Raw genomic sequence first — 24,988 nt, forward strand, 5'->3', positions numbered from 1 at the left:
CTTTGCTTTTAAGAATTGATTTGGCTTGCCTTCTTTCCTTATTGTCTTGTCTTGTACACCTTTTTTTCTTGTCTTGTGTGTCTTGTTGTCTTGTTTTGACATTCTTTTGGACTAATTAAAGTTTACTCAATTTGGCAATATGATTGGACAACACATGTGAAGGAAGACAATTATAGTCATTCATAGAGTTTTTGTACGAGTTATGAATATTTTGTTATACAATCTGTTTAAGTAACAAAACCAAAAGTGTGCTTCTAAGTGAAGACTTGTGTAAATGCATTGCTTATATTATATGATGTTAAACTTAAGTTCCATCTTAAAAGTTTTAGATTTTTGCGCATGCTTATTTGGTTTACTCTCCAGGTGAAACAAATGAAGATTTTGAGGCAACTATTGAACTAATTAAAGAATATAAGTTCCCACATGTTCACATTTCACAGTTCTATCCAAGACCAGGTATGATTATTCTTTATGTGCTATTTGGAAGCAGCATTTGGATGGTTGACTATTAAGCTATGCATTTTTTTTCTCAAATATTGCTTACGCAATTAAGTGACAAATTTTAATCATTGGTAAGCTCATATTAGCAAAATTTCTTCTTGGGATTGATTTGATGAATCAGAAGATAAAGATTATTTCAATTAATTAGGAAACTTAATAATGCTGAAAATCTCTTAAAAAGAGACAAAAATTGTTTACAATTCCATGCCAAATAAATTGCGTAGAGACAATAAGTGAAACAAAATAAGAATTGAAGGCATGAAATATGGTTGTTCATTAATTTTGAGATTGCTAATTACAACGCATAGTACATAGTCATTCTTTGTTTTAAGTCTGAACTTCAATTCTAGAAATCAATTATAAATTATAAAACACAAAGTAACAAAATGGAGAGGGAGCCTATAAAGTTACATCATAGTAGGTGTTACAGTTAGTGATGTTGATACTCCAATGTCCAGGTTTGTGTCAATTGATTGCGTTCACTTTCTTCAAATACCTTATCTAAGATGGCATTGTTCTCATCATCAAATAGTGCTTCCTCGTCTTATGTGATCCATTATGAATCTAGATCAATTTATTCTAGCCCTATTGGCTGATTGTCCTCAACCTCCCATAGATAATCAAATTGAAGGCATAAGTTCATGAGCATATGCAATAACAAATAAATATGCACTTTGTGTAACAAATTCAAATTGATTGCAAATTTACAAGCTGTAACAATAATTAAAAGTAGAATAGCAAGTTTTTGTTATCTCAAATTGTCTTGAGATAAAGGTAGAGATTTTGGTGAGCAAACACAAATCATTCATTTGTGTCAAAGGGTTTCCTTAAGAATGCTCATATGTACAAGAAGTACATGGTTGGCTTAATAGGTCCATCAACATCCATTGCAGGTTTTGGCCTCATTGCAAAAAAATTCCCACCATTGCGCTAGCAAATTCAAACTTAATCAATGAAAGAGTATCTATGATCTATTTAATATGTAATATATTTCAAACTTCAAACTTTCAAAGAGAGCAAAAAAAGCTGGTTGCAAATACTTGATGAGAATGTGTTTGGATTCAACTATGTAAGTTTTTTTGCATAAATGTTTTGGATGACACTCAATGATCTGTCATTACGATGAGGAAAGCATGATTACAAATACTTGATGATAGTGCTTTTTGATTCGGCTATGGAAGTCTTTTTGTATCAATGTTTTGGATTGCATTCATGATCCATCATCATTGCATAGTTCTATGAAACCTTATGCTCAGTTTTAGGCTTGAGCAGTTAATTTTCCATGCTGGGTGATAGTACCTTTTTAGCCTCTTCCATCATAGGCACTCTAAATTACAATTTCAAATGTTTAAGACAAAAATGGAAGACGTATTGTGATTTGAGCAATTTTTGGGCATTGCGACAAATTTAGAGACTATCGACTCCAAGAAGAAACATTTTTTCAAGTATAGCAATGGAAGCTTGAGAGCTTCTTCTAATAGTAATTGAAGACAAGCTTCACCATGTCATGATCTACTTTTGGTATGCTATTGATCATGTTGTCCTCCTGTACCAACATATGTCCACATATTGTTCTTTCCTAGTTTCACAAGCATTTATGAGCTTTCTTCGAATGCCCTTTGGGATGATTCATCATTCAAATTGCCTTGTTCTCACAGCTCTTGCCTACTGAATTGCAAGTGTCATGAAGTGTAGATCTGTCCCTCTGAGTCGTAGTTTTATCTTAGTCTATAATATTCCTATTGTTTGATGAATCTCCATAGACATTATTGCCGATTCTTTGAACAGAAGAAACTTGAGTTGTTGTATTCAGGATTATATGAACTCCTTAATGCCTCAATTTCTAAAGTCTTTTTGGCATGTCCAAAAGAGACTCTACAGTATTCATGCCTTAATCAGTGGTAAATAAAACTCTACAGTAATCTTTTTGGCATGCCTTAATCCATAGTAAATAAAACTTCAACACCTTTCAAATTAATTCTTTTGAAAAACTTATTTAAAGCTTATAAACTTAATTCTGAAATGAAAGCACCAAACTGAAATCTAAGAGATACGCCACACAAAGAAACCAATGCACAAGAGATTATGTGGAAACCCAAGATGGGAAAACCATGGTGAGAAATGCTGCTAGTATCTACTGTCCTAATCCAGCATCACAGTTAAGAAGTTTACAAACTTTTAGGGCACCAACCCAAGGAATCACCAAATCCCCTCTGAGAGCACCAACTTCCTACACAAATCTTAACATAACAAACTGAGCACCAACTCAGCAGTTTAAACTTTAAAGCGCCAATGCCAATTAAAACTTGTTGATCATCACATTGAATACATCAAAAATTTCAAAGATTCAAATAAACATTTGAACTCTGAGAGTATGAATAAGATCTTTCATCAGATTGAGAAAAGAACTGTACAAAATAGAAGGACCAATCTGAAAACTTGTACTGAATACAGATCAAGATTAGTTTGCTAGCCAATATATCCCTGTGTATTCTGAAGTATGCTGCATAAAACTGAGAAGCAAATCTGAAAATAATGTTTGAATATATTGAAGCACACAATCAGATTAAATGATCAGCAAATAAAGCCTCACTAGATTCTGTTCAAAGATTCAATGTTAAAAAAAGTTTAAGACTGCGACAATGTTGTCATGAAGAAATCAATAACTAATAAGTAATTTCAAAACCTGATTACCTGAAACATGCCACACATTTTTTCTTATCAACAACTCTTCATTCGGTACTTCAAGGAAGGAATCAACATATCAATCTTTGATCCTTCTCTTTTTCTCACTTGCTTAGAATATTCATCGATTTGCACAGACCATTAGAAGTTTTTCACAAGCTCTTCAAAGAACCCTCAGATTGAACCCTCGTCAACAACAAACAACCCGATACAGGCACACAAAATATTCTTCAAAGCTCTTAACATTTTTTCAACTCTCGAACACAAGAAATATATAGACATTAGCACCGGATAAGAAGACAGTTACAACTGTCATCAGTTAGAAAACAGTTTTACCCGAACCATAACTATTTCAAACTATCAAAACTGTCATTTCTTATATGCATTGAATATGGAAAATTAATGCTATTCGAACTAGGAAGAGAAGAAAATATTTTTCTTCACACATAACTGATAACTGATAACCACTTCAGGTATAACCGAACACAAGGAGTCTTAACATAATTTTAATCTGAAGTTAACACTTAGTAATAACAAACTTCCAACTTCTAATTATTGCTTAACTGCTTTCTCTATCGTGTCTTTTCATTCTTCATAATGAAGACTTCTTATATATGGATTTAAAAAAAAAAAAACTTTTAAGAAAACATCGGAAGTCTGTAAATGATCAATGACATCAATTGATTTAAACAAAAGGAAATCAAACCTAGTCATTCTCCGTGGCCACCTGCTGTACGTGGTATCATCTCCTGCCAACCTGTATGTAGTATCATTTCCTGCCAACCACCATTCTGAAGATCAACAGTGATCTATCAATCTGAACCCATGCTAACTGTGTGTGAAACATAGATTATACGATCTGAAGTAATCATAGAAACATAATCTTATCCTAAGTCACAGGGTACGGCGATTTTCATGGATGAGGTTCGAATTTAATCGAATTTCAAACTTCTATAAAAAAAATCGAATTTAATCGAATTTCCTCTATAAAGCACTGCTATCCGCCTCTAAACACAACTCAGCTGGTCGTGGGTATTCTTTGTATATGCTCTGTATCTATTGGGTCATGGGTGTCTGCAAATGCTGGGTCACCCTCAGATTTTCTCCAACAAGGGTCGCTATTTTGATAATTTATTAGAAGTATAAATATATTTAAAAATAAACAAAATTATAGAAGGCGAATTTTATCTGAATTTTTTTTCGAATTTTTCCCTTGTCAAATTTTATCCGAATTTCATGGCTGTCGAATTCGAACCTTGTGACTTAGATCTTATCAATCAGGGAATAGTGATTAAAACTACAAGGTGATTTGATATCAATGACAAACTTATTCAACAATGTCTAACACACAGTCCATTCATAGGCCTAGGTTCCTGTTGATGTGTATTTTGTACATGACCAAACACAGAATAAAATACCTAAAGGTACCTTATCCTCTCTTGATTAAAGTCTCCGAATGCTGAAGATGTCGCGAAAAGGATCAATCGGGATGACTTCAAGGTTCTTTGTTGTAGGATCTCTACGTGTGGATAAGCACCAGTGGTCGTTGTATATGCTGTTTCTTCAAGAGGCCTTACGTACTTTCAGAGAAAGCTTGCCCACGTTTTCTTTCCAAATGCAGGAATAGGATTTTCCTAACACTAACGGATTTTCAAAAAATGTCAAAAGATAAGGGTTAAGAAGGAATATTTGAACTAATCCTAAGAATGACTCAATGAAGACTAGACTTGATAAGATTCTACCAATTTCAGTTTCGCCAAGAAATTACAACTCTACTGGAATTGATGCAATCTTCTAAGGGGATTCAATAGTTTTTCAAATCATCAAGGATATAGATACTATCATAAAGATACATATCAATACTTCCAAGAACGATTGAATTCTTAATCAATCTCAAGGTTTCCAGTTGATCACACAAGGCGTCCTTACGATCAGTAAGAAGCTAGTGGTTTGGAATATGAATCTTATCAAAGATCAAGCACAACACTTCGTCTTTCAAACTTAAAATTTAAATGCTATTTCAACTGAGAGTGATTCAAGAAGATAAGCAATCATGAAGATAGCCACAAGTATTGCAATAAAACACCATAACTTCAATATTTTATTGATCTCATAGCCAAATGGACAACAATTGTTCAAAATTCTTTCTTCACTACTCAATCTTGCTACAACAATAACTTTCTAACTTTCTTCTCTCTAAGCTCTCTCTCTTTTTTCTAACTTCTCTCTAACTCTTCTAACTCTTTAAAATGAAATGAGTGAGGGTATATATAGCATCCTCAAATACAATGAATGGCCCGAATCAAAAGAAGATCAACGGCTGAGATTTTGACACCTAAACCCTAATTAGGGTTTGTTACAAAAACGTCCCCATTTAGATAAACATCACTAATCCATAGCCAATAAAGAATTGGCACAAATACCGAGGAGACATAGACCGATAGGAATTAAGTTGCCACATCATCCTATAACAACTTTTCATCTAGAATTTTGTTCCCTTTCCTATGCTCTTTCTTAGCATATTCAATGAATCTGGACACAATTCCCTCAATCTTAGCAATGGGAATCTCAAGAAGATTCTTCATTCGTTCTTCCAAGTGAAGGACTTGATCAAAAGTAGTGAGAAGAGTTGTTTCCCATCCAGGTTCAAGTTCTTTGGTCTTCTCAATCAGGAACATATTAGTGTACATTTGATCTCGTTGCATATCTGTGATGATGTTCTCCTCTTTGCAAAAGATAACCTTGATTCTATCCTCCAACTCTTGGATGTCCACATCTGTCTCGATCTCGATCCGCCTGTCAAGAATGGTACACAACACCTCAAACACCTTGTCTTGAATTGGATGAATGATACCTTCAACCCGGCTGCATCTAGTGTTGACGTCTTCAAAAAGGACCTCCTTCATCTGGAGTTGAGCTGACCATTGTAGGAGGTTATGGGTTCCTCCATCCATTATCTTTTCTTGTGCCAGAATCCGTCTTGGTGTTTCTCTTATCACTTGTAAAACTGGAATGATAACATCTCTAGTGTGAGTGAATGCAGCTACAGTTATCATTAGATTATGGATAATCTCAAGGACCTGGATAGCTCGATGAACTGTCTTCATCATTCTTGTTGCAAATTCAACGACTACCGTGTGGGATTTATCAATCCAAGAACTCATAAGTTGAACCAAGCTCTTCACCCTTTCTGCCTCACTTACTGATTCAAGAGGGAGTGCTTGTAAAGGAGATACTGCTGGATCCTGATGTCTCAAGGGCTGATTAAAACGACTAAAATAGTTCCTCCAAGCATTGACCTCCCTTTCAGGCTTCTTATTCTTTTCCATTTCTTCTTTAAGTTTGTCTTTAAGTGCTTCAAATGATTCAGTTGCTTCTTCCATCGCTTGCTCAGAGGTAAGTGGACCAAGCTCAAATGTTTCTAAGTCATACTCTTCTGCAAGAATCTCATCCTCATATTTGTCCACCACTGGTGTAGCTACCTGCACTTTCTTGGATCCTGCCTCATCTCTAATTACCTTAGACATCTTTGTGGCCGCCTTCTTCTCCATTACCTCATGAGAATTTCCTATAAGGCTTTCCAAGTCAAACACATCTTCTTCCTCTTCAACCACAACTACCCTTGTCAGTCTCTCTTTCAGCCAATCAGGAATGGCAGATCTTGTTTCCCTCACTTGTATTTCTTTAGGTAGTGGCCCATCTTCCCAAAAAGGAGATGTTGCTTCATCATCATTCTTTTCTTCGTGTTGCTCATTAGCATCAACTTGGCGAGATTGACTTGATGAATGCTGAGGTGTCTGTCCTTTCTCTTGTTTATCATTCTGTACCATGGATTCCATAGACTCATCAACTTCATATACTATCTGCCTCTGATCTTCCCCTTGACTCACCTCCTTTTCATGCCTAGAAGATGTGCTTGGTGGGTGATCAGGATTTGTTTTCTACTTCTTCTTGGAAGGTTCTTTCTTCTCAGGTCCTTCTTTCCTCTTTGAGCCTTTGGAATGAGAAGTATTCTCACTCACACTTGCTTCTCCTTCTTCTAGTCTTGCCTCCAAAGTGAATGTCATTTATACATTCTGCTCCTTCAACTTTTGATGCTGTACATCCACCCATCTGCGAGTGCAGGATAGAACGGGAGCCATCAAAGCTCTCAAGTCTAAAACCTTGGGCTCATTCCAATCTATCTTCACTTCTTTGTCTTCTTTCTCATAGGATGACTGGAGGTATCTGCCATTATCCTGGGCTTGATTGGCTACCCTATAAACTTTGCATTTCCTGATGAGATCTAAGGGTAGCCTGGAATGCATCTTTCTTTTGACCTCTAAATCGCTTGGGACATTCATCCAGAAGTCCTCCACCTAAAACTCATGCTTGTACTTCTTGCCGACTGTCTCCTCCATATAACCATGAGGATCAAAATTCTCTCTCGAGGCAAAGGATGTGACTGAGTATAGAGATAATTCCTTTTCTGCATCTTCCGCGGCTTGAGTATTAGGACACATTTCAACTGAATTCCCTAGTATGATGGGCACGGGAATTCCATTTCCATGCTTGTGTCTGGATGCCTTCGCATAAGCTGCCAACTGTCTAGTCACCTCAATTAGTACTATCCTGTCTGTTGGATATCTTGGCAACATGTAGGGAGGTGAAGGACACCCATGAATTCTGATGTATGTGAATTTTTGAAACTGAATGAACCATGCACCATGCTTCTTCACAAGCTCTTGTGCATCCAGAGACAGTCGATTGTGAATCCCACCTTGCAATATCCTGGTGATGTTCATTGTGAAGGTGTCATTGACTAACTTGTAGTCACTTCTAGGTGGATGATGTAGATGAACGTAAGAATCACAAACTCTTATTTCTCCAGGTCCTCTTCGAATCACTCCTCTGTGAGGTAGCCCTGCATACTCGAAACTCCTGATCAAGACATATATAACATATGAGCTCATGTGGAATGATTTGGTGGGTCTTAGCCTTCTCAACTGTACGTCCAGACAATTGCTAATGATTCTGGCCCAATGAAGCATTCCTTTTCCTTGGACTATCACTTGTATGAAGAAGAACATCCACTTTTCGAAGAAGGCGGCTTGAGAAGCACTTGTAACTCGATTGAGCAAAGTTATCAAGTCTCTGTATTCCTCCTGGAAGTCAATCCTATGTGGTGTATTGGGAATCTTGTTCAGGCGAGGCCGACTTTTGAGCAACCAATTCTTATTGATGAAGTTCAAACAAGACTTAGGATCATCTTCATAGATCAACCTTGCTCCTTCCATGCTTTTGTAGATCATGTCTTTATGGTCCGGAAGATGAAGAGCTTCGCTTATAGCTTCCTTTGAAAGGTAGGCTAAGATGTTCCCGTCTTTGGTTACAATCGTCCTTGACTGTGAGTCATAGTGGCGGGCACACTCGATCATCAGCTCATGACACTTGACTGCGGGAGGGAAACCTGCAGCCTTGATGATGCCACTCTCAATTATCCTTCTTGCAACAGGTGATGGCTTGCCAATATAGGGGACCTCTCGAAACTTCTTCACATTGAAGTTTCCTAAGTTGGTGTCTCCGACATTATTCCACTTGGACACGATCCTGGTCTCCAATTCGTCGCTCCTCTGATCTTCCTTGATGAGAGCCTACCGACTAGTAGATCCTCCGGCTTTGGGGGTCGTCATTTGATGCCTACACAAAAATTTAAAATTAGTCTTTAAGCATCATACCTTAAAGCATAGCATTTAAGACCTTCCAAGGGAATAATTCAAAACATTAATTTGAAAAGGACATGATTCCCCAAATTAATTATGAATGAAAATTGGATTTTCAAGACTTAGACTTAAAAAAAATGCTATGAAAATCAAAACAAGTCTTGAATAAGAACTTCAAACAATTTGATTCTTCATACCTTCCTCTTGAATGCTTAACTATGAACCTTGGAAAATAGAAGAAAGAAGATCAGATTTGGTTGGACAAAAATTGAATTTCTGGCCTTCTTTTGGATGAACTACACCTCAATTAGCCTTCAAAAGAACTTCACCTTCACTAGCCTCCAACACTTACCAAATTCTGGAAATTTAGCCTCCAACTTGGTAAGAAATTCGCCTCCAATCTGCTAGATTTCGCTCCTCCAATCTGCCTCTCAAAATCGCATTTAGAACAATGAATGAATGATTTGCATTTTGAAACAAAGCATCTCCCTTAAATAGGGCATTCACCCTAATCCTCATAAGGCCGACCTAGTTTTTTTTAGCAATAAAACAAATAAAATTCCCTTTAGGAAGAGGCCGACTTGCTTGTAAAAGCAAGTAAATGCATTTTGAGCGCTCATCTATATTTTTTTAAATTTTAAAATTGATTCCAAAGCTCAAAGGTGGATTTTTCAATTATTTCAAGGCCTAGAAATTAATTAATTAAATTGCAAATGCCTTAATCCATGTGAACTTGATTTAGACTCCCCAAATGTCTTGAATTTGGCTAATTTAGTGAAAATTGAGGAACATCAAGGTTTGATCAAGGCTTAATGAAGGCTCTTTGCATCTTAGGCACTGAAATATCCAAAGTGATGAAGGCCTAAATTATTTCAAGACTTGTTTGAATTCTCATCTAGGCTAGTTTGCTTCATGAATCAAAATCTTCACAGCCTAGGTTTGCCATCACAATTTTGCATTTTGCCTTCAACTTAGCCTAAACAAGGTGAATAATAGGTGTTTTCAAGAATTTCGCCCTAGACCCTTTCGAAGGGTCAGGAGCGATTTTTCGAATTAGGTCCTGAATACCTTGTTTTCGACTCCAAAATCTCCCGGAAGGCGAGCTTATGTTTGTTTTGACCTAATCAAAGTCTTGCATTTCAAACTTTTATCATTTCACATGAGGAAATTAGGTGAAAATGTAAATTTCGCCCTGGACCCTTTGGAAGGGTTAGGAGCGATTTTTGCTTATTAGGTCAAAATTCACCTTAATTTGATCGTTGACCCCCTCCAAGGCAATCTCCAGGGTTCATTTATCTCCATTACTGGGTTAGCTCATCAAAACTTTGAAGGAAATTTTGTATTTTTGGGAATTTCGCCCTGGACCCTCTGGAAGGGTCAGGAGTGAAATTCTCTCCTGAGCTCAAAATTCTCATTTTTGAAGGTCCAAAACTTCTTCAAGGCCTTCCAAATAGGTTCTTTCATTGTAGTCTAGGCTTAGTCTCACTCAAATTTGGGAGAAAAAGGTGATTTTAGGGTTTTTCGCCCTGGACTCTCTGGAAGGGTTAGGAGTGATTTTTTCTTGTTTAGGCTTACTCCTTCATCATTTTGTCTTGAATCCACCCCTCAAGGCTAGGCAATGGTCTTCTTCATTCACTTCATCCAAGCTTGGTTTGTTCCTGCAAGGCAAAATAGGGGATTTTGAGATTTTCGCCCTGGACCCTTTGGAAGGGTCAAGAGCGAAAATCATGTCTCTGACCTAGAATCATCATTTTTTGGAACAAACATCCACTCAAAGGTGGTCTCAAGGGCAATTTCTAGCTTGGTTTAGCCTTGTCTTAGCACAAACTTGAAAGGAATGCACTGGTTTTGGATTTTTCCCTCTGGACCCTTTGGAAGGGTCAGGAGTGATTTTTAGGTTTTAGGGCAATTCCTTCATCCTTTCATCTTCAAATCATTTCCAAGGCATGGAACATCACGCCTCACTCCCATCCAAGTCATGAATAGCAAAATCTTGTCTTAAATTTGCAAGAAAAAGGGAGAATTTGGAAATTTCGCTCTGGACCCTTTGGAAGGGTTAGGAGCGAATTTCCCTCTTGGCTTCAAAATTTTCATTCTTAGCAATCCAATTCCACTTCAAGTCAATTCAAAAGTCCTCTCAAACCCATGTCTAAGCTTTGTCTAGTCCAATCTTTGGAAGAAAAGATAGGTTTTAGGATTTTCGCCCTGGACCCTCTGGAAGGGTCAGGAGCGAAAATCATTGTCTAGGCTTAATTGCTTCCTCTTGACCATCTCAATCATCTTCAAAAGGCAAAACACACTTCTTCACACCCATTCAAGGCATAAAATCTAAAAAGTTGCCTTGACCTTGCAAGAAAATAGGTGTTTTTAGGAATTTCGCTTTGGACCCTTTGGAAGGGTCAGGAGCGAAATTCACCATTTGGCTCAATTCCTTCACTTTTTGATGATTTCTTGCAACCTCAATTCACTCCCAGGGGTAATTCTTTCTATGCTCGACCTTATCCCATACTTGGCTTAACAAAATTTGATAGCAAAAGGTGGTTTTAAGGAAATTCACTCTAGACCCTCTGGAAGGGTCAGGAGTGAAAATTACAATCTTGACCAAAAATCTTCATTTCTTCACCTTAAAACTTCTTTGCCAAGTGGGATTTCATGTTTCATCATGCTAGGAATAAAGTCTCATGTCCAAGAAAGGCTCAAAAATAGGTTTACAAGGAATTTCGCTCTGGACCCTTTGGAAGGGTCAGGAGCGAAATTTCCTTTCCTGGCCAGAATCCTTCGTTTTCATCACTTCTAAACATGTCTAAGGGCTTCAATATGCTCTTTCTTCCTTTTATCATGCCTTTAACACTTCAACTCGACCAAACTGAGCAAGAAATGTCTCCTATAGAGATTTTCGCCCTGGACCCTCTGGAAGGGTCAGGAGCGAAAATTAGGTTTTAGGCTTATTCCATCATCCTTTCAAGTTGAATTCACCTCTCAAAGAAAAAAAACACTGTTCCTCTCTCATCCATGCCTTAAAAACCAAAACTTGACTTGACTTTGCAAGAAAATAGATGATTGAGGAATTTTTGCCTTGGACCCTCTGGAAGGGTCAGGGGCGAAAATTCTCTTTTTGGGCAAAATCCTTCATATTTTCAATTTGAAACTTCTTCAGGAGGCAAAAACAAGCTATTCTTCTTCCATTCATGTCAAAAAACTTGACCTTCTTCATTGCAAAATAAGAGCCTTTTGGGAATTTCGCCCTTTGGAAGGGTCAGGAGCGAAATTTCCCTTCTTGTCCAAAAATCTTTCATTCTGCAAGCTTCCAAATCTTCAAAGGTACCAAATGATGTCCAATCTTCATTCCAAGAGACCCTGCACATGAGAACTTAGCCAAAGTTAGGAAGAAATAAGCTCTAGCAAGATTTTCGCTGTGGACCCTCAGGAGCGAAATCTCCATTCCAGGCCAAATTGCTCAGTTTTCAAGTTTTAAACCACCTCATAAGGCAAAGTTAGGTCTTTTCTAAGCTAGGAACAAAATTGCGAGTTTATCCAAGGCAAGAAATAATGTTTAGGATGAAATTCGCCCTGGACCTTCTGGAAGGGTCAGGAGAGAAATTCCTCTTTCAGGTATCATCTTGCTCTTCAAATTCAATCAAATCCTTCTCCAGGCAAGAACACATCAATTCACCTCCAAATGTGCCCTAGAAAGCATCACTTAGTCAAAAATGAGGAGAAAAAGAGGTTCACAATGATTTTCACCTTGGACCCTCTGGAAGGGTCAGGAGCGACTTTGACATTTCCAGGCTATATGTTACCTTGATTCGCTTCATCTTCCATTAAACTTAGTCAAACCACCTCCTTTTCTTCACTAGCTTTGCTCAACTGACTTAGACAGGGAAACAAACAGGACCCTGACAAGAAAAACTCTATTTCAATCTAGACTTGACCTGAGACCTATTCTCCCTGTTCCTTGATATAACCAACTTGACTCTCTTGAAAGGCATGCTTCATTCTTGCAATCTTGAGGCTTCAGGCAGACGACTAACAACCTCCTAAACCAGACTAGACTTAGCTTGAAAGAAACCCTAAAACGAGCTTCCAAGGTTTAGCCCTAATCTAGCCAGCCCAGGCAGACCACTCACTCACTCAAAACCCTAAAAGCAAAGAGAAAAAACAAGCAAAGAGAAAGCAAAACCTAAGGCAAAAAGAGGGGGTCCCCATTCTAATGGGGCGATGTGTGAAATGGTCACAACAGTTTCCTATGTAATTCACTTCACAATATTGTAAACTGGCTTGTTCTCTGAGTTATTTCTCCTCTTTCCTATATTCTCTTTGGATGACATTAGGAGAGCTATTCAAAAAATATGTACTAGAAAAGCAATAAACAGTGAGGAGCTTCAAGCTTTAACACTGTCAAACATATTGTTTATTTGTTTGCCTTGTACATGATGGAGTTGTTCAATGAGCTATTTGCTTGAGGTCTCATCCTATCGGTCATAATACATCATCCATACCATTTATACATTGGGGGATAGTTCACACCTGAATACCTAGAAGACTTATGATTCGAAATGCATTTGCAAAACTTTATGCCATGGTCTTGTACATGAAAATTTGTGAGCATTTGTAGCATGGTAATATTGGAGAAATTGGCAAAGGCAGTTTTCAGAAGAGATTTCTAGATTATTGACCACATTCTTGCTCCTTTTGACTATCATAGGGAAGGCTACTCAACGATCTTCTTGAGTCTTTTCTTTGTGTTTCAGAGACTCTTGAAAGACCTTTTACCATGTTTCAAGATATTTGTGCTTCCAAAACACACCTGATATTGGTATTTCAGATTCATTTTTTCCTTCTGTTATGAGGGTATAGAAGATGGTTGTTAGCCAATTTGAGACTTGCCATGGTCTCTAACTTTGTGAAAAGTGCCATTGGAGACAATAGGGTGCCCTCCCTCACTAATTATTTTTTGTATTTACTATGATAGGCTTGAAGACTTTCTTCAACAACATAGTCATGTTGATGATGTTTGTGTGTTACATTTGTGTTCAGACCATGATACACCTTTTTGTTGATTATCTTTCTTTTTTCACTGTCTTGGCATCAGTTTACTGGGAAAAACTAATCTTACAGTGTTCAATACCTCTAGGGGTTCTCTTTCCATGTTTCAACTCCCCTATGCAAGAGCACACTGGAGATCAAGTACAACTAATTTTTATTAACCTATCTTTTTGACTAAAGCCTGTCTCCTAGCTTCATCTTAGCAAAGGATATATCTCATATCTTGTCCTGGAGTGCCAACTTTTAGATACATTTCTCAGGTTATTTCTTTTAACGTACAATTCTTGGACATGGTCATTACAGCCCTAATTATCAATAAATTGAAGTTTTATGGCTCTAGTTTGATACTAATGTTTGTCCTTCTAGTGAGGGTATTTGGATCATCATACTTCATTATGCAATCTGGTACAAATAGACTGCTCCTTTGTGCCTTGTCCAATCCACATTTTTTGATCTAGTCCCTTTGTCTTCAGATGAATTTAAGTTTAGTTTCTATATTCATAGGCTTAGATCCTGGGTGATTTAGCCTTAGATTGTTAGAGATGTCCAAACTTGGTTTTTTGTTCTTTAGAGGGGGTCTCCTTGGCATCCAACTTTGATCCTCATCAATTTCTTGTTCCATAGAGGTGCCTTTTCTTCACATGGATATTTGTGCTTGGGTCATGTGATTTAGGTTTATCACTTTGAGATTATCCCTTTTATTTATGTTTACATTATCTACATTTTTACATACATTTCAGAACTCAGGGTTTTTGATTCTCTATTACTTGTAGCAGAATGTAGTTTTGTGTCCTATTCACTTATTGTGGTCATTATGCAAATACAAGATTAGTATAATCTTTCTTTCTTTCTTTTTATTATCTTGGGGACAAGGATTGTTAATGCATGGTAGCTACGGTAAGATAAATGATTGAATGAGAGATAAATGAAGTCTCTCATTCAATCATTTATCCTATCGATTAAACTATTAAGAAAACTTCAAGCTATTTTATTTGATAATCATTCCTCATTTATATCAATATCGATAATCATATTATAGCATGGCACAAAGGTGGTCAACGATAGTTATCAGGTTAACCATCTATCCCAATCTATATCGGATGTGTTCCCAGCAAATGAAATAATGATTATCGAGTTGCTATCGGGTGGCATAGTATGCACCATTTAATGTATACAACCTTTAGTTAGTGATCGGTGTCGGTTAACATAGACACCGATTACTATTGGTTAATATGCCATGCCAAACACCATCGTTAATACCGATTGGCATATACATAATGTTACGTGAACCCCAATTAATATCAGGCTGGTAAATAATTAAAACACCGGTTGATAACATATATCAAGGGGTGCGATCAAGTAGTGTCTTGATCTGTCATGTCCATAAGACATGACCGGTCAAGGCACTGCTTGATTCTCCCCTCATATATATATATATATCATTTGGTGTTTGTGAAGAGGATATTGAAATCGACAAATACTCCTCTTACCTGCCAAACAAAGAAGATAGTCATAATTATAATAGAGATAGATAATACATAGATATAAAGAATAAAATTAGAATACATCTTGCATATTGAATTGTAAATTGAACAACATTTACAAGGATGACATTGCTGAAGCTTCAAAACATTTCTGGAATGGCAAGCCAGCAGGGGATGTCCCGTATTAATTTTCTTTTTTGTTTCCAATAAAAATTTCTAATTTTCCAAAGTAAAAACCTTTCTTCGTATTTGCTTTTAAATAAAATTCTTGAAGTGATCAAAGAATATTACTAATTTTCTAGTGTCTTTTTCAAATAATTGATGATTTGTTTAGCTTAATAATTTTAATGAAGGCAACCATATTTAATACACTATTAGTAGGGCCTGGCCTGCCAAATTATAGTTATAGTGGTTGAGTCCTATCGATAGGTTAGGCCCCTATCTGTAGTGGGGATCTACTCCAAATGCACTTAGTTAATGGACTTGGCACTGTATAGTCGAAAATTGCATACCCCCTTTGCAAGTTCACCTAAAATCTTGTGTCCACTTTAGTGTCCATTCTCCTAGCATCTAAGTAGGCTTATTTCAGCCCTTGCATCGGCCTTTACCCTGTCAGGATGCTCAAGCCACCTTTTCAACAACTATCCTTCAACTTTTGTTTTGCATAAGTTGCATGTTTCTCTTGTCACTAGTCGTTTTTGAGCATGATTCATCTAGGCACTAGCGCGCTGCGTGGACATTTGCGTGCTGTGCATTTGTCCCGCGATGTCTTAATGTTCAAATGCCGGTTCTGTGCATTTCGACACTTGTCACCTATCTTGGTTGGTGGAAACGGCTCAAAATCTTCTAAACGGTTCAACAGCCCTCTTTTTTTCCTCCTCAGCTCTCTTTTAAATCCATCCTTTCAATCCATACAATTGCTCTTGGTTCTCTCAAGAAATATCTCTCATTCTTTGGGGCTTTCCTTTCTCTCTCTCTCTCTTGCTTGCTACAATATCTCTAATTTGCTACAGCACTCTCAAGATCTCACAATGATCTTCGTAGCTATCTTGACTTTTTCAAGCCTATCTAGTAATATCTTTTTTTAGTTATCTTGTCTTTGAGCATCTTGGGGATTCATCACGTCCCTTATCTGTCAAATCATTATCTTTCTATTTACATATTTATCTATCTATCTTGTTGTTGTGGAGGTGGAAACACAAAAACAGGGACTTGATTGAGGAAAGTCTCCAAATAGCCCCAAACATTTTTCTTCTTTTGTATGTGTGCATGTTTCTTGAAGGCATTCAACCGCATGAAGGTTTGCTGTATTTATTGATTTTGTTCCTCTCATTCAATCCCTTAAATCTTGTTCTTTATTTTATTCTTTTATTTCTATATTTGCTATTAAATTTCTAACTCCTAGGTTTCACAGGTTCTCTGAAACATAGGGTTGGGTTTTCTCTGTTTTCTAAGTTTTCTGTTAGCGGTCCGTACGAGACTATAGTGCACCACGTAGACGTTTGTGCGCTGTGTTGGCATCCTTGACCAGACGATTAGATTCAGACCAAAGACTCTCTATCGTTTGCTCTTTCCATTACTCTAATCAGATATCTTCACCAGTTTCACTAGTTGGAGATATCTGAATGTATGTTGTGAAATTGGCTCTCAAGGGAACATAGTTCTTCCCTTTGCAGGGTTACTTTTGCACCATTATAGGTGCAAAGAAAACCACCCTAGAATAGAAAGCCTACTCACCGTTGAACCAATCGAGTCATGCCAGTGATGATTTCATGTACTAAATATTGCTGGTACCATCCATAGGTCCTTACTCTTCTATAGGGGTCTCTTCATCTATAAGAGTATTGTAATGAGAAAAGAAGAATGGTGATCAAAAAATCATAAATCTACCCAATACTAGCATTACATCATTTTTAGGAACTTGAAGCATTACAAAAAATGATTAATGCAATTTACCCTGTTAAACTATGCTCCAAATTTAAATTCAATGTACTACATTTTACATTAGCTCACACAATTAATTAAACCCCTTTAACCCATACTAAACCAAATTGCATAATCCAATTCTAAAAAAAATGTTAAATTATTCTGAAACACGAAAGGAAATTGACATGCATTTCATGAATAAACAATGCACAAGGAAAGCATGCAACTTCACATATTTCAAACGGTAGGGATCCTAAATCACAATTTTTTGGATAACTGGCAAACTAGATATTCACAATTGAATAGGATGTGTTAACAATGGAACATATCCCAAGAGTCATGGGGTCACTTACTTGATTACACAGACTAGGCCAAAGGAGATGGTCAAGTGAAACCATGTCCTTCAACTCCTTATCCTCCTAAGTCAAACACATGTACATACATCCTGCACACGCTTAAGGCCAATCATCAAATCTAACAACAAAGATCATAGCCAAAGCAACATATAATGACCAATGAGGATGTCTAATTTGGTAAGGCATATAACCATCCTGAATTTACATCATATAATAATCAAATCAATACAAACATTATTCCAATCATAGAACATTAGGACAAGGCAAGTGTTAACACATGGGTGCGTACCACTATAGGCAAATAGACTTGATAGAAGTCTTCCTTTTGATGATGCCGAGGTAAATTAGGGTTTATGAAGGCCCTTGGGAAGATGTATAGCATTGAGAATGGAACTAGATTTGGGGGCAATAGATTCAATTGTCAATCTTTGGGGTACATTCAGCAAATCAGAGGCTAAGGTGGATAGGATCACTCTTGCACAAAAAGATCCTATGGGATGGTAAAAATGACATTGGAAGTATACATTAGAGCTAAGGCAACCAGCCATCATAGGTTGGTAGTTCTTCTATTGTAGAGAGGAATTGGTTCATTTATAGCTTCATCCACTTGATCAAGATGAATAGGATTACCTTTATATGAGCAGAAAAAACTAGTTGCAGTTCACACTTAATAGTGCCTTGAGAATTCGGGATTGGTACTGCTAACTATTGATAAACTCTAGCTGCATGTTGGGATGTTGATCTTAAAGATGTTAGATAAATTAAAGAGTAGTAGCTGAGATTGGTTGGAGTTCCATTGGATAACTCCATTGGATGAGCCATAGCTTGATAAACAACATGACCCATGTTTAGAGAGATCTTTGGCATTGATAACACAAATGAGGCATAATTGTAGTTGATACTGTATGTTTTTCTGTATTGTTAGGTTCATCAAAAGCTTTGAATTTGAGCAATTGTGTCTTAATTATTTATTGTTGTTACATTGTCATTGGCAAAGAGTCAAAATTTCAGTTTTAATTTTTAGTGGTGCTATACTGTTACCATTGATCAACCATGTTATTATAAAATTTGATACGCTATTTGAATTTATTAACTTAAATTTTGATGTTAAGTATAACTGAACTTGAAATTTTTTGAATGTGCATACATCAAAACACACACACACACACATGCGCACACACAGAGATGCAGACTCGCACATACATACTGAAAAAAAAATTAGATTGCTAAATGCATTAGATTTCTTGATGAGGATGTTTTTCTTAGAAGCAATTGAAATATCTTTTTTAACACTAAACATATTTGATGATGTTTAGAAGCAATTGAAATATCTTGTTTTAACATTAAACATATTTGATGTCGTAGTTTTCATTATCAATAATCTTGTGCCCTATGATATTACTGATGTTTTAATATTCTCATTTTTAGGAACACCTGCTGCTAGAATGAAAAAGGTCAATAGTTCTGAGGTAAAGAGGCGAAGCCGTGAGTTAACAACTATTTTTGAGTCGTTTATGCCATATACTGGCATGGAAGGTCGAATAGAGAGAATATGGATAACAGATACTGCTGCTGATGGTATCCATTTGGTATGTACAATGTTTAATTTATAAGCATGCATTATTTCAACACAAATGGTAGTGTTGGAGTGCAGCAGGCATATAAAATCTGCTCTTGGTTTTCTGTTGGCAGTTGATATTTAGCAGTTTTTTCAAATTGGTTATTTTTAAATTTTTTTTGTATAAAGCTGTTTCTTAAATGTGTCTCAACTGATGTCAAACACTGGTATTGGTACTGGGAAAATGACTTACAAGATGGTGCTTCAAGATACATTTTTTCAATAATTGTCTTATTCTGAGAACATATTTCTTCATTCTTTATATAGTGTGATTAATGTTTATTGATACAATTGAAATGGTCCACAACATATATAATCATTTAATAGGAAAGTTAAAACTCCTAATGTGATTTTCAGTGAACAATGCCTTAGTTTGAAATTTATAACTCATGTCTTGCTACAATTTGTTTTTTCAGTCTGATACTGCTGGTGTCAACGGAGTCAAGTACATCCTCGCTTCATTGGCTTTAGACATGCCTGGCAAATGTTTATAGTTCTCTTTTCTCATGATAACATTCATCTTTATCTATAACTCTCCAATTTCTTTCTAGCCGTTTCATGGACAGACTGAATCCATCCTTACCATTTTTCTAATTGTGACTGGCCTCTTGGAGTTTCTTAACAATTCAATACTTTTCTCTGCCACTCCTTTTCGGAATTTGTTTTACATTGTCACTTTACTGAAATGGTTAATTTGCATGCAACGAGTGTGTCTTGATTCAATTTGTTATCTTGCATGTGGGATAACATTCCATTGTTCAAGGTTGGTGTTGCCTAATGATTTGCGACTGGCTTCACATATTGCACAAAATCATAGGGCATTGCGCCTCAATACTTCTACCCTTTCAAATAACACCTGTATCTGCTTCCTAAGTCATTACCGCATCCTTTACTCCTGGTTCATACTCTTGCATTTCCTCTACCTACTTCCATGGGCAGTAATTCTCCCCAGTAAAATCCTATCCAAGATACAGTAGTTGAGGGCCTCATTTCTAGCAGTCACCATCAGCTTGTGCTGGACATTGGCTTCTATAGAAGCTCTTATCCTTTTCACATCAATGATTTATCGTTCTTTGTGAATACCTTGATCTGCACCTACCTTTGTCAAAGTTTGCTAAGGGTGAAATGACATTATCATTAATATCTTAGAGTGGTAATATCCATTACTGCATGGTATGTGTATAGAAGCTCTTATCCTTTTCACATCAATGATTTATCGTTCTTTGTGAATACCTTGATCTACACCTACCTTTGTCAAAGTTTGCTAAGGGTGAAATGACATTATCATTAATATCTTAGAGTGGTAATATCCATTACTGCATGCTATGTGTGGGAAGCTGTTCGCTGCTGCTATATATTTAGCAGTTTGTCAAATTCATTGCTTCAACTCTATTTTTGTGGAAACTAATTGAAGACTCTCATTTTTAAACTTTGCACCTGAGGTTGTAGGATACACCACCCCATCCCTTGGTATGCATACTGGCATACCTAGTATGAATACAAGTATTTGTACAACATGGATATGGCTTGGATATTGTGCCTACCCGCACTAAAAAGAAAAGTGCTGTATCTAGGTGAAATGTTAAAAAAAACATTTTTATGTGTTTTCCTTGCTCTCTCTATTGTGTGTTTTCATTTGACATTATCCCCACTGTCCCTTTGCTTGCTTGCATTTTTATGTTTTTTAACATGGTTGTTTTTACAATGTTCAGTGTGTTTGATAAAAGCATTCACTAAAGTGGCACAAATTCCATGTTAAAATATTGAATGGGACGATGTACAAACACTCCAAGCTCTAAGGAATGCTCTCCAAGCTCTTTTGACTGAATCTACAACTTTCCATTTGCAAATCATATTTGCAAATTCAATATTCTCGCAATTGAGTCCGCATCTTTCATGTTTGGAAATATTGTGTATTTCATAGATCTTGGAGTGCATGTACACTGTCTCATTTAATATTTTGACATGGAATTTGTGCAACTTTAGGCAAATTCTATCATAAAATTGGAGGGGGCATTGCTTTTTTTAAAAAAATGTTTAAATTTTTATTATTTTTAGCAGTTTTTCACTTTATTTAATTACTAGTAATTTAAAATTAGTATTAAAAGTTAACTATTATTTTTATTGATTTCATTTTTATAACAATAAATTTTTATTAATATTTGAATTTTAATAAATTTTAAATTAGTTTATTTTATTTTTAATATATAGTTAAATGTGGATGAATTTAATTACTTGTTTTGTTAGAAACTAGAATACTAAATATAAATTATTAGAGTTAATTCAGCGTATAATCGTAAAGTTAATTTATAGTTGCTTGTCTTATTATAATTTTAATTATTGTAAGATAATTAATTATGGCATCATCACTATTGATGAAGGGAGTAACATGTGACATTGATGTATCCTTAAATGAATTGGCACTTTTCAATCTAACATAGCAATTGAATCCTTTGGTGCATCTTCATTTGGTTGTGAGAGTGTAGTTGGTGGTTGTACTCAATCCAACTATCTTGCCTCTCTGGAGAATCTTGATGATGCTGAACTCCAAGATCATTGGAATATTGATGACATTTTTGACAATATGTGATTCTATGTATTTGTTCTATTGTTAATGTATTGGTTTTTAACTTTTTATTGATGGAACTCTATCTAAATATAAACATTTTGGAATATAATAACAATTATGTGTCTATGTTGCTCGTAAAGTACTTATAAAGTCAGTCAGACATATTTGTGTCTATATCGCTTTTATGGTATTCATAAAATGTTTGTCTAAAATATTTTAGAAGCAATATAGATACACAATTTCTATTATATTTAGATACAATTTTTTAATCAAAACAAATACATTGATGGTAGAACAAATATATAGAATCACATATCAAAAAATGCCTTCACCATTTTCATTATATTGGAGTTCCACATTATCAAGATTCTTTGGAGAGATGGGATGGTTGGATTGAGTACAACCACTAATTGCACCCTTAGAACCATATGAAGATTTATGTATCCATACTAGGGAGTTGTGAGAAATTGCTATATCTGTAGTCATACTTGTATCTGTGTCTATGCAACGGGCAACCTTTGATTTTATGTTTATTATTATCTTTTTTTATTCCTTATTTTATTTTTGCTGTAAACCTTATTCTATTTTTTACCCTTTTAGGTACTTGTTCTAATTTTGTTTTTAGCTAAATCAATCAAATGGCAATAGTATTTGCAATCGACTGCAATGGCAAACCTTGCCAATCTTTTGCCAAAAATGGGAATTGTAGTTAAAATTGAGACTTGGTCACTTCTCACATGTGCCAGTAGTTTGGTTGTGTTGATATAATATTTTACATTTCACCTCTTTTATTTAAGTTTATGTGGGAAAATAAATTTTATTCTTGGTTGCTAATAAATAATGTGCATTCTTGAGTTAATTTTTTTCTTGATTGCTAAAAAAGTGTGCATTCTTGATTCAAGACAATCAACTACCACTATTGGTTCTAGTTCTCACACTGTACCTCTCTCATGCTGAGTTAGAACCTTTCTTAGTTTAGTTAATTAGACTCTTCTCAAATATTTGTCACCATAACTCATGCAGCCAAGAGGCTATATATATGTCATGTGTAATGTCCCCTACGAGGACTTAATCTAATCTGCCCTAAAATTCTTCAATTAGGGTTTGAATAATGCTTGGAAATGGAAATTGTTATCTCAGTATCCTGATGTAGGACCTGCAACCAGGTTAGTATCACAAGATAAATAAACATATAAACCAATATTGTACAAATAGAATTCAGATTTACTATTGTAACATCGAAGATGTATATGTGGAATTCCCTCTGAAACTCTATCCAGCCGTCTCATCATCATTATGGAGCACCAGTTGGGAGACCATGCAAGGCGCCTCAAGTCATTCCACCCAGCCCAAGAGCATGGGATGACAACCTTCATCAGGCCTCCCAGCCCCACTTGGGGTGTCTCTACCAGCATGGCTTCCCAGCTACTTGCAATCCTTAGTATGTATTATGTCTCTCCTCCTAAAGGGAATTATCATACGTGTCACATCATATACAGACAGAAACAAAGATATTGACATTTACATACATATCAGCAAGGTAGAAGATTATATCTAACATTTGTAAGATTAATAATTATCAGTGCTAATTATGAGGCCATATAATACATATATACACATATCATTCCCCAGAATTGGGTACACATGTAGGTTGCTGGCTTATTGTGTGTGCAACCTGAAATGATAATCTTTTACTGCTCGATGCTCAGTACTATGAAATCCCCTGCTCTTTTCTCCTTTCCTGGATTGCTTGTTGGATTCTTATACCCTCCTATCGAATGGTGAGAGGTTATGACTGTTCTCAAGGTGGTGACTGCTGGAGAAGAGGAGTTTCCTTTCAAGACTAAACTGCTCCTTCACATTGTTGTTAATTTGCTTTAAGTAATCCTTAATGTTTCTATAAGAGATCGCTGCCCAAAGAGGATCGAACCATTATTGTTAATATCAACTCTTATTCTGATCGCCTGTCTTGAAGGGTTAGTAATACAAATGTAATTCCTATCCTCCTTAATCCCGTTACTATCCTAATGGCTTGTATTTGGATCACCGCCTTATTCCATTTGACCCTGTGCCTCTATCAGTGCTAATTATGAGGCCATATAATACATATATACACATATCATTCCCCAGAATTGGGTACACATGTAGGTTGCTGGCTTATTGTGTGTGCAACCTGAAATGATAATCTTTGTCTGCTCGATGCTCAGTACTATGAAATCCCCTGCTCTTTTCTCCTTTCCTGGATTGCTTGTTGGATTCTTATACCCTCCTATCAAATGGTGAGAGGTTATGACTGTTCTCAAGGTGGTGACTGCTGGAGAAGAGGAGTTTCCTTTCAAGACTAAACTGCTCCTTCACATTGTTGTTAATTTGCTTTAAGTAATCCTTAATGTTTCTATAAGAGATCGCTGCCCAAAGAGGATCGAACCATTATTGTTAATATCAACTCTTATTCTGATCGCCTGTCTTGAAGGGTTAGTAATACAAATGTAATTCCTATCCTCCTTAATCCCGTTGCTATCCTAATGGCTTGTATTTGGATCACCGCCTTATTCCATTTGACCCTGTGCCTCTTTATCTCATGTGGCCTCTGGGAATACATCCTGGTACTGATTTTGTTTATTTCAGAAACTTCTGATTAGGAGGAAGACTTTAATATATAGTAATCGGTTTGTCTGTAGTAATCAGTTTAGGAAGACAGAAAATGGCGAAGTCTTTTTAGTAAGGCCGTTTTCCAATTACTGATGCATAGCAATGTGTTTGTATAAGGTGCAATGGAGATATATCCTAGCGAGGGCATGCCATCCTGCATTTTCTTTTGGATTGAAAGAAATGAGAAAAAATCAACTTTTGTTCATGTGCAATTGTTAATTTATGCTATCGTGTATAGAAAGAGCTAGTAGTAATTAGTTTGATTCCCAACATCCTAGGTAGAGAGATTTAAGGCCTTTTTTGAGTAAAGCCGTTTTCCTACTGATGCATAGCAATGTGTTTGTATAAGGTGTAATGGAGATATATCCTAGCGAGGGCATGCCATCCTGCATTTTCTTTTGGATTGAAAGAAATGAGAAAAAATCAACTTTTGTTCATGTGCATTGTTA

The 24,988-nt window shown here is 36.2% G+C and overlaps 1 protein-coding gene across 3 annotated transcripts in view; it reads left to right on the forward strand.

Annotated features, from left to right (window-relative positions):
* The window catches only part of LOC131041701 (uncharacterized), an 82,191-nt gene that overhangs the window by 49,509 nt on the left and 7,694 nt on the right, over positions 1 to 24,988 (forward strand). For all 3 annotated transcript variants that reach the window (XM_057974880.2, XM_057974882.2, XM_057974881.1), the window contains 2 exons: positions 364 to 456; positions 19,129 to 19,289. In XM_057974880.2, coding sequence (XP_057830863.1) covers positions 364 to 456; positions 19,129 to 19,289 — 254 coding nt within the window. The remainder of the gene's footprint in view (positions 1 to 363; positions 457 to 19,128; positions 19,290 to 24,988) is intronic.

This window comes from Cryptomeria japonica, chromosome 11, assembly GCF_030272615.1.
Source record: "Cryptomeria japonica chromosome 11, Sugi_1.0, whole genome shotgun sequence".
Taxonomy (NCBI): domain Eukaryota; kingdom Viridiplantae; phylum Streptophyta; class Pinopsida; order Cupressales; family Cupressaceae; genus Cryptomeria; species Cryptomeria japonica.